Source organism: Chanos chanos, chromosome 13, assembly GCF_902362185.1.
Source record: "Chanos chanos chromosome 13, fChaCha1.1, whole genome shotgun sequence".
Classification (NCBI taxonomy): Eukaryota; Metazoa; Chordata; class Actinopteri; order Gonorynchiformes; family Chanidae; genus Chanos; species Chanos chanos.
In genome coordinates this window covers 17122917-17141869 of record NC_044507.1, presented here as the reverse complement: position 1 = coordinate 17141869, position 18953 = coordinate 17122917, and the positions used below count along the sequence as shown (strand labels likewise).

At 47.9% G+C, this 18953-nt stretch overlaps 1 protein-coding gene across 1 annotated transcript in view; it reads left to right on the top strand.

Moving 5' to 3' along the window:
* The window catches only part of notch3 (notch receptor 3), a 32830-nt gene that overhangs the window by 7747 nt on the left and 6130 nt on the right, over positions 1 to 18953 (top strand). The window contains exons 3-26 of the mRNA XM_030790941.1: positions 6358 to 6500; positions 6642 to 6977; positions 7604 to 7726; positions 7840 to 8073; positions 8187 to 8342; positions 8843 to 9028; positions 10089 to 10202; positions 11670 to 11783; positions 13164 to 13397; positions 13531 to 13641; positions 13782 to 13974; positions 14073 to 14218; positions 14556 to 14789; positions 14997 to 15149; positions 15254 to 15482; positions 15594 to 15795; positions 15914 to 16070; positions 16209 to 16393; positions 16670 to 16802; positions 16960 to 17214; positions 17328 to 17440; positions 17612 to 18141; positions 18276 to 18602; positions 18712 to 18860. Coding sequence (XP_030646801.1) covers positions 6358 to 6500; positions 6642 to 6977; positions 7604 to 7726; positions 7840 to 8073; positions 8187 to 8342; positions 8843 to 9028; positions 10089 to 10202; positions 11670 to 11783; positions 13164 to 13397; positions 13531 to 13641; positions 13782 to 13974; positions 14073 to 14218; positions 14556 to 14789; positions 14997 to 15149; positions 15254 to 15482; positions 15594 to 15795; positions 15914 to 16070; positions 16209 to 16393; positions 16670 to 16802; positions 16960 to 17214; positions 17328 to 17440; positions 17612 to 18141; positions 18276 to 18602; positions 18712 to 18860 — 4757 coding nt within the window. The remainder of the gene's footprint in view (positions 1 to 6357; positions 6501 to 6641; positions 6978 to 7603; positions 7727 to 7839; positions 8074 to 8186; positions 8343 to 8842; positions 9029 to 10088; positions 10203 to 11669; positions 11784 to 13163; positions 13398 to 13530; positions 13642 to 13781; positions 13975 to 14072; positions 14219 to 14555; positions 14790 to 14996; positions 15150 to 15253; positions 15483 to 15593; positions 15796 to 15913; positions 16071 to 16208; positions 16394 to 16669; positions 16803 to 16959; positions 17215 to 17327; positions 17441 to 17611; positions 18142 to 18275; positions 18603 to 18711; positions 18861 to 18953) is intronic.

Below are 18953 nucleotides of genomic sequence, written 5' to 3'. Positions count from 1 at the left end.
CAGAGAACTCCCAGGGGTCAGTTACTTTTGACAGCCATACAAAAAGTGCGAAAACTGTACTTCGCTTTAGGTGTAATTCAACAAAGGCAAGAGATTTAAAAAAAAAATTATGATTTCAGCTCAGTCTTGTGTGAATGATCATTTTTAAATAAAGAAACTGGTTTGGAGAAAGCTGTTCATGACATCTGAAGCATTAAGTATGAAGTCTCTGCCTTTTTCTTCTTGTTCCCAAAGATCTGGTTCAGTTTAGGTGGTTGGGTGGGGTTTTGTGGTAAAACACATTGAAGAATACTTTGGAAGACCTCCACACTGAGATGCATGGGATGTGGTTACGGGCGACTGGTTTGCAATACCAAAGATTTTTCAGTCCCTTTTTTCTTCCTAATATTGACATTTTCGGTACTTTTTTCACAGATGACATTCTAAAAACACAGTGTTTCCACTTTTTACTTTTATTGGACCACCAGAACAAAAACCTTTCGTAATCTGACCCTTGCAATGAACCTACCATGAATTAGGGTTTATGGTTTTGTTTTTGTTTTTGTTTTGTTTTTTGGTTTTGTTTTTTGCTTTAGCAAAAAAATAAAAAAAAACTAACCAATTCCAATTCTGCAAACAATTTTAAACACCCAAAGTACAGCCCTCCCCCTTCTCCAAGACAGAGGCAGCTGGTTTTTCAGCACAAGAAGCAAGAAACAGAAGACTAAGGAACATGCATGGAACATCTCATGGCCTTTTGCAGTTTCTGCAAAAGATATATGTACACAAAAATGAATGTTCACATAGAAATGTTTTTATGCAATTAATATTCCTGCCAGTAGGGATTTTTAAAAGACTCTCTCTGGAGGTTTTCAAAACCTCCAAAGGTCTGCCAAAGGTGATGCTGGTAAATGCAAAGATTTTTTGACAGGTAATTGTGTCAGTTGTAAAAAGGGCCGTGTTTCATAATTGAGGTGAACGTTCCCATCTAAGTATTGTGAGAGTAATTCTCAGAAAGTACTGAAACTGTCCTCATAGAACCCTGTCTTACCAATCCCCTTCTTGTCCTTCCCCAGCCATGGAGTTCCTGTTGCCAGGCTACAGTAGAAGCCTGTTGGTCCGTGTAAGAGCAGGCCTGAAAGCCTGGCTGTTTGGGTCACTGCCCCCCCCCCCCCTCTTTCCACACAATGGGGTTCTGACTACTTTAGCTCTTTTATTTGGGCCACAAAACACTCCCCTACCCCCACTTTGGTTCCTCTTTGAGAAAAAGAGGAGGAGAGAGAGAGACAGAGAGAGAAAGAGAGAGAGAGAGAGGGAGAAGAAGAGGGGGAGTTTGGGGGAGGGGTACCGGCTCTTGTTGGCAGTGTGGTGTTAGTATGGACTCTTACAAAGGAATGGAGCCGCTCTCTTCTTTTGGAGATTTGGATGATGGGGGTTGTGCTGCATTGGGAGACACTGTCCCAGTTTTTAAGGGTTTTCGACACTTTGGATTCTCCTAAAATAGTTTCACAAGCTCAGAGTTTTATTGTCGTGGTTGCTCCAAAAGTACATTCAGATTTTCAGTCGCTTTATTAGGTGGCAGCGTAAATCCAAAAGATATCCTGTTGTGCCCAGGAAGGAGTCTGCCCTGTGGAATGTTAGCTTATTGTTTTTCACCTCAGTGTGGGTTGGATGCTTTCGAGTACCTTAGGAATTGGAACCCTCGGTATGAGAATTCTCCCAAGCTAGGTGCCTGCTGGACCATGACTGACCAAATTTAACCCCGTCCGACATAGGTAGTGTGTTTTCGTGGCTTCTTTTCCGCAAGTGCTGTGACCTTAGGCTCCAGGTCGATTATGTGGTATTGTGTTTAGTAGAATGGCATCAAGTTACCTGCCACAATGACCCTAAGAACAGGAAAAACAGCATAAGGTTACAAAAGTGAACCAAAGTGCTGAGATTCAAACACATAAATCATTTCATCAGCATCCTTAGTATCTTGCCTGCATGGAAACTCTGTAAAGTCCCATGAAATTCTGAGGAAATGCACTGCACTCATGGGGTGTGTTGGGCCTGTTAGCAAAACACTCTTAGTCTTTGGGTTATCATAACTCTGTTCTGCAACGCATTTAGATAATGCCTATTCTAAGACGTGCTGTACAAATACAGCTGAATTCAGTTGAGTTGGTTCAAACCTAATTTCTCTTTCCATCATGTTTTATAGTTTTCCCAGCAAACCTCCGTTTATCTTTTGGGTTCTCATCACTCTGCCGACCTGTCTAGAGTGGAGGGGTATTTGTAAGTTTTTATTGTTTGAGCGTGATTAGAACAATGCACGTGTGTCAAGTAAAGGAGTGACTGTGTGTGTGTGTGTATGTGTGTGTGTGTGTGTGTCTTTTTCTTCCAATGAGATCTGGAGTTGTTTGCATTTTGCTCTTTGAGAGAGATAGGCCATTGAAAAGATAGCCTGTTGAATTAGTACATTAACCTACTACCACTGACTTATCAGTTACTATAAATGGAGCAGTGGAGGGTGTGTTTAAAGAATTAAGGCAAACACATGCATGTGATTTTATGTTGTGCCTGCATGTGAAGTTTGTGTGTGTAGTGTGTGTGTGTGTGTCTTGTGTGCAAACTCATCTCACAGACAGAATAGTACCATTGTTCATTGTGCATAAACCCTCATAGAGCAGGAAGGGGAGCCAGACAGCCGCAGCTTTGCTGACAGATGTGGACAGATGCATGGCACTCAGATGCAGCTGGCGCAAGCCATCAGATGCGTGTCAGCTCGTGACGTGCGAGGATTACCATCTCTGCCCAACTTGCCCTCGAACCACTCTCTAGTCTGGCCCGCTCTTCCTCAGGGTCAAGGGTCAAACCTCAGTAAATCTGACACAGAGTCAGCATTGCGTAAGATCCCACACCTGCCCCACAAAAACAGAAAACACACACACACACTCACACACACTCACACACACACCACCTCTTCCTTGTATACAGAGATATAGATGCAGTGTTTCCTCATAAGAGACTTTCCCTCTTGATTGTCCTGGCTAATGAAACTTTCAGAAACTTTCAGGACAAAGGGTTCCTCTCCTCTGTGAAAATGCTCATGGGGTCGTAGGTTGTATGTCGTATGGACAGATTGAAAGGCCCAGCCAAGGCGTAGGCAAAGGAATGTGTGTTTTGGCTATAGCTCTCCAAGTGAGCACAAATAACCATTCCAATGTTCCCTCTTGCTGATTTTTGACCATTTTACACACACACACACACCATTTGTCTTTCTCTGGCTTTCTTTCACAATCGCATACGAAAATATGCCAGAATTCACTTACATTTTTCCATTATCATATGTTTGCATTATCCGGGGGGCTTTTGGCAAGGGGTTGTCTGCGTGTGTGTTGAAATAGCCGAGCAGCTCCTGTCAACATATCCCTAATTCCTCATAGTCCAGTAACTCTTCAAATCCCTCAGCGCTACTCTGCAGCAGTCCTGTCCACTCTGCTCCTCTTCATTTGTTTTTCTCTTTGGTTACCTTTATCAGCATGTAGCCTTTAAGACACGAGGAGAGGTTTTGGTCCTCAGTTTCAAATTTTAGGGACAAATAGTTCAGCAGCAAATATAAAGCCTCCTAAGCCTTCTCTTACGTACCCTTTCCTTCTCTCTCTCTCTCTCTCTCTCTAACACACACACACATATACACACATACACACACATGCTCCCTATACATTTACATTTGTAATAAGGGTGTTAAGTTATGCTGGATCCTTTGGGAGATGGAAAGGTTTTCGGAGGAGAACAACAGGCTGTAAAGATTGCTGTGCTCAGTCTTTCTTTGCTGTTTAAATGGCCATCGTACAGAATGGGAACATTTAGAGGAGTCTGAGTGTCAGACTGTGTGTTGCCCCCGTGCATGGGGGGCCCCTCCTCTGTCACCTCCCATACCTCTCTTTTTGTGTAGCAACTCCAAGTTTCATTTTTTCAGTGACACCCCAGATTCCAGACATAGTTAATTTGCCTCTAAATAAACCCAGCCAAGCCATGACAAATAGCCAAGGGGACGGAGGGTAGGGGGGGTGATTGGTAGGGGTGTCAGGCTTGCTCGTTCGTCTGTGAGGTTGCCAGGACAACGGGGATCTGGGATTCGGAGAGAGTGCGAGTGTTTTCAGAGCAGGAGACGAGGGATTACAGGAAATATGACATGACATTCTCTCAGCTCCCGGACCTGCTCCCACCCCCACTTACTATTCCAAAGACATTCTCTCCCAAACAGACAGACCCCCGTCCCCAGCCCCACACACACACACACACACACACACACACACACCCTGCCCCGCCCCGCCCCCCACTCTACGGACTGACTGACATTATCATCACAATCAGACTGCTGACCTCCGACATTTGACCTCCCAGCGTGTGAGGGGTTGGTAGGGAAAGGCAGAGTTCTGCCGCAGGGGCTTTGAGAGATGGAGGGGTATCCCTGGTAACTGATCAAGCCCTCCTCCTTTTCTAATATCACTGTTCCAGTTCTTCCTCATACAGCGTTGACTCTTAATGACTCAGTCTAGCCAAGTTAAACGCAATTCTGAGTCACGGCTTGGCTGACCCGTCGAAACACTGATAAATATTGGTAATGTATCAGTAATGACAGTTTTATTGAAAAGAGCAGAAACGTCTGGACATCAGCTGCTGTACTCGGAGCCCCCCGACAGAGACACTATGACTTTGTATCCTTGGCACTGTCTTCTATCCCCATAAGTTCCTGGTCACAGGACACCCTTGTGGCCCTCTTTCACACTCACTCTTGCTATTGTTTTGCTGCGTGGAGGGAAAAAAAAAACTCCTGCCGCTTCAGTTCAGAGTAGACTTTGTTTTTATGAAGCAGCTCAGCCGACCATGTAAAGTACAGAACAACACAGAGCAAGATGAGATTCACGAGATGCCTGAAACAGCGCCACCTAGAGGTGATTCTTCCCCAGGAGGTTTTTAAAGACCCTCATCGGTCAGTAAAAAAAACCCATCAAATGAGTGTAGGGGAGGAGACCGTGGCCACAAAAGAAGCAACACAATAGCAGATGAGCCAGTTTGGTTTAAAAAAAAAAGAAGAAGTGGCCGTCCTGGAACAGAGAGAGGAGGAAAAGCCATTGTTGTCTCTGCCCAGGGGTTGTTTTACAGTGAAAAGAGAGAGAGAGAGAGAGAGAGAGAGAGAGAGCCTGAGGGAGAGAGCCAAACAGAACAGTCGTCACAAAGCCTTGTCATCGGCTTCAAACGACCTGTTTGATGTGGGAGCCCATCCTGTTGCATGGGGCTCCCTGTGTGAGTGTAAAGTTACCCAGCACACACTGGCCTCTTCTCAAGTCCAGTGTACCAAAGGCTCCGCCACTAGGCAAGCCAGTTCTCGAGGGAGATTTAAAAAAAACAAAAAAACAAAAAAAAACAAATAACATTGGGGGAAAAACACAGTTTGTATGTTATCTCGTCCGCACAATTCCAGGTCATGCCCATTAGTCTGTCTAGAGTCCATCCAATGAAAAGAATGGAACAGAGGAGGAGAGAACTGAATCGGTACAAAGTGGCCTGACCATTGGCTCACAGTTCTGCTGTGTTTAGTCAGGTCTTTTTCGAGTGGCCTCCATTGTTTGGTTTAAAAAAAAAAAAGAAGAGCCTTTTGTCGTACACTGTTTTAGTGACGGTATTGACTGTATGTTTTGTGACTAGATGCTGTTGCAGGTAGTTGGGTTCTGCTTTTTGAACACATGAAAATGAAATCAGAAAGGGGGTGTGGAAAAGGAGTAATGGTAGAAGAATGTGAATTGGCATGGAGGAAATGGGGCTTTCCAGCTGTGAATATGGGGGCGTGCGGAATAGAGCCCTGAATGATTCACTAAAGAAGAGATGCCTTACATCTGTTTCAGAGCATGAAATTGTGTGTGTGTATGTGTTTGTGTGTGTGTGTGTGTGTGTGTGTGTGTGTGTGTGTGTGTGTGTGCGTGCGTGTGTGTGCGTGCGTGCATGTGCGCGTGTGTGCACGTGTGTGTGTGTGTGTGTGCATGTGTGTATTACTGGCAAGCTAACCTCAGTATTAATAAAGGGGCTGTCTGTAGTTAATGCATAGCCACTCTGCCCAGAACCCTTGTGTGATTTAACTGCCCCTCACTTTGGGCTCAAGCATTGCCAACTCAAGTGAGTCACAGCAGAGTGAGTCAGAGCAGGGTGAGATTACTGGAAAAAAAAAGAACAGGTTGAGAATGGACTGCTGGACTAGACATGGAGGTGCTGAGAATTGGGGTTTCCCAGGTTCTCACTCCAGACCACCATTCTGAGTTTCACGGTTTTCTTCTAAATCCCACAGCTCTCTGAGCAGCTGTTTACGGTGCCATTGTGTGTGTGTCATTACAGGTGCCGGCCGGGTTATATCGGACCACTCTGTCAGCATCTGGACCCTTGTCATCGTTCCCCATGTCTCAATGGCGCCGCCTGCAAAAGCCAAGTCGCCAATGGAGTCCCACAGTTCACCTGTGTGTGCCAGAGAGGATTCAGAGGTAAGTGAGAGTGTGTTAAGTTACTGTGAGCGTGAGCGACATCCTGTCTGCGCAACTGAAAGAGGGTAACTGTGCGTAAGCGAGTGAAGTGTGATTTTTAAAAAACATTTAATAAAACCAAACCTGTCTGTTTACCTCTAGGTCAAGACTGCTCTTTGATTGATGCCTGTGCCACCAGCCCCTGTGCCAACGGTGCCCGCTGTACCAATTGGAATAACCACTATAACTGCTCCTGTCCGCCGGGTTTCCAGGGCAAGAACTGCCGCAATGACATTGATGAGTGTCGCAGGCTGGGGAAGTGTTTGAACGGAGGCATCTGCACAAACACACACGGCTCATTCCGCTGCGATTGCCCCGCCGGGTACAGCGGGCGAACGTGCGAGGTGCCTGTGCTGCCCTGTGCCCCGTCCCAGTGTCTTAACGGGGGCACATGCCACCAGACTGGCGACCACACCTACGAATGTGCCTGTTTACCAGGTGTGAAACAGACACACGCACACACGCGCGCACACACAAACACAGGCACATGGTTATCCCAAAAGTTTTGGGGTTTCCCACCATGGCTCTATATTCCTGGTTTTCTCAGACAGATGACGCTGCTGTCAGCATTGCTGTAAATCACTCCTGTGCTATAAATAGCAGGAGGTGGGGATGGGGCAGGAGTAGTGGGGGGTAGAGAGAAAGAGAGAGGGAGGGAGGGTCGCCGCTCTCTGCTTTCTCGACATCAGGGAGGAATTTACTTTATGGCCTCTCTGCTTTTCCTCTGGGAGCAGACAGGAAATGTCTCTCGCTGGAAAGGAAGTCATTGAAACTGTGAGGGATTATAAAACAAGCAAACACGGCAGGGAGTGCGACCCTCTGGAGCGGTGCACTGTCAGACCCTGGCCCTACCACTGTGGGAACCACCAGGAGAAAATGTAAACACTCAGACACCTACTAAACCATTTTTTTACTGCCTACGTTTTCCTCCTGTCACTATTAATGTAAGAGACCGAAGTGTTATGGAGTGTCTAGAAGAGGAAGTGTCAGGAAGTATCAGTCTCTGTTAGTGCATACTCCCACTGGTTTCCCCTACTTCACTGCCAACATCTTCTCTCTCTCAGGTTTTCAGGGACTCAACTGCGAGAATAATGTGGATGATTGCCCCGGACACAAGTGTATGAACGGAGGTACCTGTGTGGATGGTGTAAACACTTACAACTGTCAGTGCCCACCCGAATGGACAGGTAGGCGTATAGTTTACTCCAGTGGAATTTTAGTTTTTGCTTCTTTTGCTGTCAGACGCGTAAGATTTTTGCCGAAATGAGTGTTTGACGGCTGGTTTCGTTTTGTTCGTCAGGTCAGTACTGTGCTGAGGATGTGAATGAGTGTCTCATGCAGCCTAATGCCTGTCACAATGGAGGCACGTGTTTCAACACTATTGGCGGACACACCTGTGTGTGCGTCAACGGCTGGACCGGCGACGATTGCAGCGAAAACATCGACGACTGTGCCACCGCCGTGTGCTTCAACGGGGCCACCTGCCATGACCGCGTGGCTTCCTTTTTCTGCGAGTGTCCAGTAGGCAAAACAGGTGAGTCTATTTACCTGACTTTCCTATCCTCCCCATTCTGCCCCTCTCACACTCTTCCTACCCTTCTTCATTTCCACAGGCACCTTTACCAATACTTTTCTGTACCTCCCCAGGGCTCCTCTGTCACCTCGACGACGCTTGTGTCAGTAACCCCTGTAATGAAGGAGCCGTGTGCGACACCAACCCCCTAAACGGGCGAGCTATCTGTACGTGCCCTGCTGGCTTTATCGGGGGAGCCTGCAACCAAGACCTGGATGAGTGTTCCATTGGTGCGTTAATACTTCTCTCTCGGAATGTTCTCTTCTCTCTCTGAACCCTCCTTCATTCACTGAAAGTGTAGTGTAGTGTCTCCTGGCCCTGTGTTAGATTTTGGTGAAGAGAAACGCTTGGAAATGTCTTACGTATAAGAACTTGTATTGATGTTGCCAGTTCAGCTGCGTAATGTCTCTGGTTCGGCTGACAAAGTTCAACTCAGTTTTACAAAGGCTTAATGATATAGGCATATACATAGGTACTCATGTTAAGGTGGACTGATTCAAACCAAACCATTTTTGAAAAGTGTCTTACACAAAAGGTGTTCAGTGATCATGTTATTTTCAGCTGGTAGGATGTACCAACTTCTACTGCTCATCTTGCCTCTCACCTCTGTCCTCAGTCCTGGAGCTTAAAAGGCACAGAGACTATGTCATAAAAGAAAGACTACTTTTTAGTTCTAACCTCTCTCATTACCAATTTACAGGGCAAACTCATGTTCATACCTTTCTTACAGGTGCCAACCCCTGTGAGCATTTTGGGAAGTGTATAAACACAGAGGGCTCATTCCAGTGCCAGTGTGGGCGGGGCTACACCGGGCCTCGCTGCGAGATTGACATCAACGAGTGTCTGTCCATGCCTTGCCAGAATGATGCCACCTGCTTGGATCGCATTGGAGAGTTCACCTGTATCTGCATGCCTGGTACAATCCTCCCCTATAACTCTACATCACTATAAATGACACCCTCAGGTATTTTTTTTTTTTATGTAGATGTGTTGCTGAGCTCTTGCATTTGACTCACAGAGCATGCAAATTTGTAATGCCCAGCGAACAGAGTCTGTTACATAACAGCCCGCTGACTGAACGCTGTGAGCAGGAGAGAGGAGCGGTACGTCTCAGCACTGGCTGCTAAGATTTTTTAGCCCCGTAGTCAATGGAAAGTCTGACACTCTTTCCCCCAGCTTACACCTTCCTCCAAAACCCAACACTCGGCTCTACATGCATCCCAGGGTTTTGGAGAGCTATAAAATGAGGGCTTGGGATTGGGGTCCATAGGGGTGGATGAGAGAGAGAGAGAGAGAGGCAAGGGGGAGGAGTGTGCCGTGAATAATAATGAGCTGTCGAGTGGTGGGAATGAAGCTGAACAATAGGGCCCCTCTGTGCTCCACTTTGCGCCTCTCATACACACAGAGAGAGAGAGAGAGGTTTTTTCCCAGCACTCTTACCCCCTCTCCCCCCTGAACCAGCCCCCCCCCTTCATTTCTACAGATTTCTCTCTTCCTCCCCACCCTCCTCATCATCGCAGGTCCTGCCCAGGCCCATGCCGAGAGGTTGATTATTCCCGATTCCGTGCCGTCGCTGCTGTATTCTCTCCGCTGCACACTCTGTTTCACCTGAAAGGCCTTACACACAAGAGCGCGACTCTGCTGATTATACTACATGCTTATTCTTAGTAGATAGATGACTAAGGGTGGGGGTTACATCCCCACGAACTGCAGGGTGTGGTGATTCTAGTCAAAGCAGAGACCGAAACACCCCCTCGAACTATGTATAGATGGATCCTTTCTCCTCTGCTCCTGAAACATGAGAATTCTACAGAGAGCACTGTAGAAGCACTTCTTAACGTTTCTCTTGGGTCCCAGGTCTTGTGAAAGAGACCAGGTCCGTTGTGCTCGTAAGCAGAAAGTTCAAGGCACTGGTAACTTTTACGTAGGCTGCATCTCCAGCTCAGGGCTTTATGTCCATCTTTGTTTTTGGCCAGGTTACATGGGGACATACTGCGAGGTGGACGTGGACGAATGTGAGAGTAATCCCTGTGTGAACGACGGTATCTGCAGAGACATGGTCAATGGCTTCACCTGCACCTGTCAGCCAGGTATGTGAGAAATCTGATCTTCACGTATGTCTTTACAAGCAAATGCTTTCTCACGTTCCCAAACAGCAGCACTGCGAACTCAGCAGAGTCACATTGGCCTGAGCCCATTGATTGTTCAGGTTCATTAACGTTGGACTTATCTAACTTTTCCTGCCTGTCTGATGGACTTTAGCACAGTAATTCATAAAAGCAAGGCCTTGGAAACAGCAGAACTCCATGACTGAACAAAGACACTATTGTGACCCACCCCACTTACACCCCTCCTCCACCCCTACTCAGCCTGAGACCAAGACTAGGGACAGCAGTCTCACCCCTTCTCTTTTTGGAGATGGGGTAGGGGGAACAGCAGTCCTGCTAATGAGATTCTTTTCCAGGTCCCCAATTTACATCTGGGGCAGACAACCCCCCCTCTATCCCCATCTAGCTATTGAGCCTGTGGAGCTGGAGGAAGGAGTGGGGGGATGTTGCCCCATGAAGAAAACAATTCCAGTGTCTCTCCCTGTAACCTCCTGCCCCAAGCATCAACACGGATCCTATCCCAACACTGTTAATCAACACAACACGTTCTAAAGAGACAGAAATGGACATTTCTATGGGGCCCCTATTGCTGTTTCTTACCCAGCATGTTTTCCCATGTGAAGAGTAGAGGTCCATTATCACCTCTTACTGCAGTGTCAGCACATTTATAGCCACCATTTCTACTGAAAATACTGTGAACTTGAACCAAAACACACAACTAGTCCACTAACATTGATTGCAGTTGATCTATTGAGCTGATAATTGTTGCCATATATTTTTCTGAACTGATATCAAGGCTAATTGGCCAAGTATATTTTGTAACTGTGTATTACATGGGGAATAACTCCATGATCTTAGGAGCATGTTAAAGCTCCAAGAAGTTCTAGATCATTGCATAGTCAATCCTGTCTAAACATTCCTGAGCACTAACTTAAACAAGTATTCGAGAGCCTCCACCTATTCAGACATTCCAGAACCTGTGCTTGATCAGGCGTTCTAGAACCTTATCATCATCAGACATTCCAGAACCTTAGAGTAATCAGATGTTTCAGAACATTGGCTCAGCCTGACAATGTGCAACACTGTTTTGTATAGACATTCCAGAACAGTCTGCCACAGTCCACTGAGAACATCAGCCAACTCAGACAACTGGTTCAGACAATCCCAAGCTTGATTATAGAAAGTCTGAGATATCAATAACCTGGAAAATTGTCCAGAGTCAGCAGGAGCATGCTGGAGGATGCTGTCCTCTGGACACTGATGACAATTGAATGATGACAACTCATCCTAGTTTAGATATAACAAGAACCTTGCCCTTGGACAGAAGTTGGTAAACCAAGCTAAGAACCTCTGGCCCCTGAAGCTGAGCCTTGTGACCTTTGATCTGTATGTGAACCTATCCTCTGCCGCTTTAGTTTGACCTCTGGCCCATGTGTTTGCCTGTCCCAGGGTTTACTGGCACCATGTGTCAGATCGACATTGATGAGTGCGCCAGCACGCCCTGTCAGAACGGAGCCAAGTGTTTCGACCGCCCCAACGGCTACGAGTGTCGCTGTGCTGAAGGTAAGCTCCAGTCCGTGTGTTTGTGAGTGTGTTCTGCACCTGTCAGGCGAGGGCATCTGAATTTCTTGGGGTTCAAAGTCAAATTCAGTGGCAGGGGACACCAGCGTGACTGGCCGTACACCTGTATGAGCAAAAGGGCTTTTAATGAAAGTTAGAACGATGCTCGTGTCAGACGCCTCCTTTTATTCGTGCGTGATCAGACTTCAGGCCAGACTGACAAGAGGCCCTTAATCCCCCTCTTCCCCCTGTCGGACCCCGGGGTCGTGAGGTCACGGTAGGCCAGCAGCTGCTGAGGAGGGGGTTTATGCTCTGCCATCACCCCGACATCTGTTCATCTGTACCCCAACAATGCATGCCCACGCAATGCTGTATGGCACCCCCAAATTCCCAGCATCCAGATTCTACATTGTTCTGTGTATAGGTATGCATGCACTGCAACATTTTAAAGTAATTTCATAATCTGGTATGTATGGTTGCTTGAATATGACTACGTGAATGTCTGAGGATGGACGTAAGTGTTTTACATTTAGTATCGACGAGGAGTCTGGCACATTGTCTTAAGCAGCCAGCTGCTTGGTATTCCCTGTGTTTCTGTTCCCCTCTGCTGAGCTGTCCCGTTAGCTGGGACCCAGGCTATTGTGCTTTCGGCTGCTGGAGGACAAAAGCAGGTCTGTGAAGCCTGTGAAGGGCCCAGCCCTGCCCCACTCCTCACACGGCTGCTGCCTGACAACCTGTCGGCATGGAAACCAAGGGAAAAGAGACTCCGAAACTGTAGGACCTTTCACGAGTGAGAGAGAGAGAAGAAGAGGAGAGAGAGAGTGAGAGAGAGAGAGAGAGAGGGGAAAAAAAGGAAATGGAAGTCGAATGAAAACAGAGAAAGAAAAAACAGGCAGAGAATGAGGAAAGGAAAGGGAAGTTTCCAGACAAAAAAAAAGTAAGGAAAGGGCGATGTGAGGGGGGTTGAGGGTGAGAGGGATGAAGAGAATGTTACTGAAAGAGAGGAAGTTTTCACACTGTAGACAAAAAAGCTTGAATGGGAAGGTTAGAGTCCCTCAGACTCAGTTTGGGCTATACAGTTGAAAGCCTGAAGATTTTTTTTTTTAAAATGGAAATACACCATTTTTTTTTTTAGCTATTTCATATGCTTTTCCCTGTCAACACCGCTTTGCTCCTTAGAGAGGAAATTAAACCAGAAACTCAGGAACTACAGTTCTCCACAAAAAAACAAGCAAAGCCACAGAGGCCTCACCATGAACTTGATACCTCTGCATTCCAGGCACTACACTCGCAGAAAAAAAAAATAAAAAGAGCTCATGGCTGATCTGCCAGTGTTAGTCCTGTCCAGGTACTGACCCCTCAGCATCTCTCCTCTTTACTAAGGGTTCGAGGGCACTCTGTGCGAGAGCAACATCGATAACTGCCAGCCTGACCCGTGCCACCATGGCACCTGCATAGATGGCATCGCTAGCTACTCCTGTAACTGCGAGCCTGGCTACACAGGGTACCGCTGTGAGAATCAGCTCAACGAGTGCCACAGCAACCCGTGCCAGAACGGTGGAAAGTGTGTGGACCTGGTAAACAAGTATATCTGCCAGTGTCAGCACGGCACATCAGGTGAGGCAGGGCAGAAATTCTTATTCAGCCAAACTGTTATTATACCCAAACTATACTACTAAGCCTTAACTAGAGCATTGACCTTATATGGATGGCATTTTAAAAAAGAGATACCTGCTTCTTATTTACCAAGGTACCAACTGTGAAATCAACTACGACGATTGCGCCAGTAGCCCCTGCGACTACGGCATCTGCAAAGACGGCATAAACCGTTATGACTGCGTCTGCAAACCAGGCTTCACTGGTACGACTGCATTCCATGATTACTGTTGCTATGCCAGACATTCGAATGTTAAAATAGCTGTTCTGATTTTGGACGGAATATGTCACATGATCTAGAACTCTGTTTGTACTCACTGCGTGCTGTCTCTCTGTGTGTGACAGGTCCCTTGTGTAACATAGAAATTGACGAGTGTTCGTCAAGCCCGTGCCGTAACGGAGGCACCTGTGTGGATGAGGAGAACGGATTCCACTGCCTGTGTCCGGAGGGTTACCATGAGCCTTTCTGTCATTCCCAGCAGGATGAGTGTGGCAGCAGCCCGTGCGTGCACGGAGTCTGCAGAGAAGATCCCAACGGGTAAGGCTCGGTAGTGATCAAATGGGCTGACATCTCTAATGCGCAAACAGTGGATCCCTTTGTTTTGACGTTAACTCTTTATTATGTCTGTCACGCAGGTATCGCTGTGACTGTGAGCCTGGCTGGGTGGGAAAGTATTGTGACATGGATCGTAACGACTGCCTTCCGAGCCCGTGTCAAAACGCAGGCACTTGCATTGACCAGCTCAACGGCTTCACCTGCAAATGCCGCCAAGGCTACAAAGGTGAGCATGCCGTCTGGAATTGTACAAACGCATGCATGCATATAAATGATTCATAACAAGTTTAACATGCTTTAATTGTTTTCATGTAGCTTGCTTCATAATATGCTTGTGAATGAAAAACATGTACCAAAGACAGAAAACATGGATTGTTTATTGTTTGTTAAGTTGTGTTTATGGTGAGAAACCCATTAAGTATCTAAAATGTCTGCCTGAGGAGTGCACTGAAGAACTGGTTCATGTTGCCCTCTACTGGAAGTGTTTGAGAATTGCACATTTGTGTGTGCTTCCTGTTCATCAGTTTGATAACCTGGCATCGCTGTCTCTGTTCTCTTCTCAGGAAATCTGTGTCAGATCAACATTAACGAATGTGCGTCCAGTCCGTGTCTGAACCAGGGCACCTGCGTGGATGGTGTGGCCAGTTTCACCTGCCTGTGTGAGCCACCCTACAGCGGGCCCACCTGTGCAGAGGTGCTCACCCCCTGCTCTCCAAACCCCTGTGCCAACCACGCATCCTGCACACACAAACCAGACTACATGGGCTTCCAGTGTAACTGCCAACCCGGATGGCAAGGTAAGCCTGTTCAACACAGAACAATGAATGGGCAGTTTCTTATGTTGGAAGTACACCATCGCAGTACCTGTGCCTGTACAACGGTGGATTTCTAGAGTAAAGCAGATGCACATGAAATTAGACATGTGGCTTAAAATAGGGTCCAGTAGTCTTATTTCTTTAAGGGCTCTAGTTAAAGTTCAATGCTTTGTATCTCTTCTCTTGCAGGTCAGCTGTGTAATGTGGACATAAATGAATGCACATCAAACCCCTGTAAGAACCGCGGCACCTGCACTAACACACTCGGCGGTTATGTGTGCTCCTGCCGAGCCGGATACACTGGGCCCAACTGTGAGACAGACATTGACGATTGTACACCAAGTGAGTATGGATCACTGGCTCTGTCGCTCATTCCGAGAAGTCCCATCAGATCCGAATACTCTTTCTCCGTAACCTGTTCTGATGGCGGTCTCTTTCTTCCTTAGATCCCTGTCTCAGCGGAGGCTCGTGCACGGACGGCGTAAACTCTTTCCGCTGCAGCTGCCTGCCTGGTTTCACTGGACCACGATGCGCCATAGAGGTGAATGAGTGTCAGAGTTCTCCCTGCAGGAACGGTGGCACCTGCACTGACTACGTGAATAGCTACACCTGCACCTGCAAGCCCGGTTTCACCGGCATCCACTGCGAAACTAACATACCGGACTGTACTGAAAGGTGAGACGTTCGGACACGAACAGAACAGAGATAGTTCGCCTACCAGGTCACATGTGTAGATGGGCACTGGAATTTGACTACAGTCTGAGTCTGAACCCCTGTGCTTCACAGCTCCTGTTTCAACGGAGGCACCTGCACCGACAAGATCAACGGTTACTCCTGCACCTGCCGGCCCGGATTCACCGGCTCTCACTGTCAGTATGAGGTCAACGAGTGTGACTCCCAACCCTGCCTGAACGGAGGAGTGTGTCAGGACGCCCTGGAGTCCTTCCGCTGCTCCTGCCCTAAGGGCTATAACGGTCCCCGCTGCCAGGTATTCCCTGCCCCTTGACCCCCGTCAACTCATGTAGTCTCTCAATATGGAGAAGGTACCTTCTCATGCCGTGGTGTTTGTGAGCAGAACTCAGACGTCTGAGTCTTTCTCTCTGCAGATTGCAGTGGATTGGTGCCGTCGCTCCTCTCCCTGCCAGAACGGAGGCCGCTGCAGACAGAAAGATGCCTCTTTCACTTGTGAATGCGTGGGCGGCTGGTCCGGACGCTACTGTGACATTCCCGGCGTATCTTGCGAAGTGGCCGCTATGCAGAGAGGTTTGTCTTCCCGTGCTTCTGTCTGAGTGAATGACGGTAACAATAAGATCTGGTCAGCCTTGTGTCGCTTTGTTCGTTTTTTCACATTCTTGTTTCTGTTTTTTCTCGTATAATTCTTTCCCCTCATGTTCGATGCAGGTCTTCAGACAGATGAGCTTTGTCACCATGGCGGTCACTGTGTGAACACAGGAAACACGCACTATTGCAAATGTCCCGCAGATTACACAGGCAGCTACTGTGAGAGTCAGGTGGACCACTGTGAGGATAAACCCTGCCTCAACGGCGCCACCTGCAGGGGTTATGTGGGAGGATACACTTGTGATGTGAGTCCACTCTAGACACTTTCAGTAGTAACGATAGACATTATCACACCATAACTGATATACAGGTTCGATCTGTGTTTGTCTGTAGTGCTTACATTTTTAACAGCGTTTTTCAGTTTAATACTATGGTTTTAGATTAGCTCAGCCATGATTGATCTAATCAAATGCTCGGTGATTGGGGAGATGGTTTGAGTCACAGGATCTGCTGGTAGATGGCTGTAAAAGAGTTTTTTATTAGTGCCAGAGTTAATCTCGCTCTGTCCTCTTTTGTCTTAGTGTATGCCAGGTTATGAAGGAGACAACTGCCAGCTGGAAATAAACGAGTGCCGATCTCACCCGTGCCAGAACGGTGGCACTTGCATTGACCTGGTCGGACACTACATTTGCTCGTGCCCACCTGGCACTTTGGGTGAGCACATACAGACACTTACCGTGACTGTCCCACTCTCTCCGAAATCTTAACTGTCGATATACCCATCCAAAAAAAAAAAAAAGATTGGAGTATCTGTTTTTTTTACAAGACTACATGTAATGAATGTTAATATGATTGATCTCTTCTGCTTTAGGTGTCCTTTGTGAAATCAATGAGGATGACTGCGCAGCACCCTCCAGGCACAGAGGCGCCCCTAAATGCCTGAATAATGGCACATGTGTGGACCGAGTGGGAGGTTACAGGTGTAACTGTCCCCCAGGCTTCACCGGCGAGCGCTGTGAGGGGGACATCAACGAATGTCACTCCAATCCGTGCACTCCAACCAACAGCTTAGACTGTATCCAGTTGCCCAACGACTACCAGTGTGTCTGCAGGCCTGGCTTCACTGGTGAGATACCCTTTTACGGTTGTGAGTGTGTGGAGGTGTGTATGTGTGTGTGTTTGTCTGTGTGTGTGTGTCTGTGTGTGTTGGATGGTAATATGCGTTTGTGGTTTGACCAGGTCGAAGATGCCAGAATAGGTTCAGCGTGTGTGAATCTCAGCCCTGTAAAAACGGAGGAGCATGTTCCGTGTCCAGTAGTTCGCCTTTGGGATACACTTGTACCTGTCAGCTGGTGAGTGTTTCCTTTGGCGCCATGTCTCTCAATGTCCTTCAGTTGTTTTCCAGTGCTCATTTCGGTCTGATACAGGGCCTTCTGTGTAGCCGTTATCGAGCAGTGCTACATTTTCATCGCATCTACTCATCCTGTTTTGTTTTTTTTTGGTCTCTCTGTTGTGTGTCTCAGGGCTATGCTGGGCCTAACTGTGAACGCAGTATGTCATGTCGAGAGCTGTCCTGCTACAACGGGGGTAGCTGCGCCTTAACCACCCGCGGCGCTCGCTGCACCTGTCTCCCGGGCTTCGCCGGGCCTCAGTGCCAGCACCGCAGCAACGGGGGCTGTTCTTCTCAGCCCTGCCGCAACGGAGGCATTTGCACCGAAGAGACCACCTTCCCTTACTTCCACTGCCAGTGTGTCAACGACTGGACGGGCAAGTGGTGCGACCAGAAAGCCATGCTTCTCACGCCTCCGACTCCGGCCTGCCCCCTGCCGGACTGCCACGGCAAGGCCAACGACGGCGTGTGCGACAAAGAGTGCAACACCTTCCCCTGTCGCTGGGACGGCGGGGACTGCTCGCTCGCCGTCAACCCGTGGGCTCACTGCACAGACCCGCGTTGCTGGCGCGTCTTCAACAACAGTCAGTGCGACGAGTCCTGCAACAACGCTGAATGTCTGTATGACAACTTTGACTGCAGGAACAAGGAGAAGGTTTGCAAGTAAGTCCCGGACCCGTCTGCGCTTTTCTCTCTCACCTCGAACCCCTTCAACCCTCTGCTCTGGAAACTCGTCGAACCCTTGTGCCATGATTTCCATACTGTGTAGTAAAGTTCTTTGCTCTCTTTGTCCCTAGCCCCATTTATGAGACTTACTGCATGGACCATTATGCGGACGGGCGATGCGACCAGGGCTGCAACACAGAGGAGTGTGGCTGGGATGGGTTGGACTGCGCTGGGAAGGTTCCAGAAGACCTGGCTGATGGTGTTTTGGTCATTGTGGTACTCCTACCACCGGAAGAGCTACTGCGGACCGGGACGGCTTTCCTTCAGAAGCTGAGTGCCATCCTCCGCACCACCCTGCGTTTCCGGCTCGACAAAAACGGAGAGGCTATGATTCGGCCGTACACCCGCCGCGAGGCACGTCTCAAACGCGAGCTCCAGCCGCACCAAGAAGTCATTGGGTGAGTTGTCACGTCAACGAGGAAGACACACACGTGTACATTTGAAACACGTCTGAAATCCTTTTGCAACTGCTGTCTCAAAAAACACTCGTTACTCTCTCTCTTGCAGGTCTATTGTGTATCTGGAGATCGATAACAGGTTGTGCTCCCTCGGACCGGATGGGTGTTTTCCCACTGCAGAGAGTGCGGCTGATTACCTGGGGGCTCTTAATGCTGTGGAGATGCTACGTTTCCCATACCCCATCAAAGAAGTTCGCAGTAAGTGTCTTCATGTAGTCAGGCTTAGTGAAGCTGTGGCATGACATACAAACTAAATTACCTGAATTAGTAATGCTGTTGGGTCAAGAACGA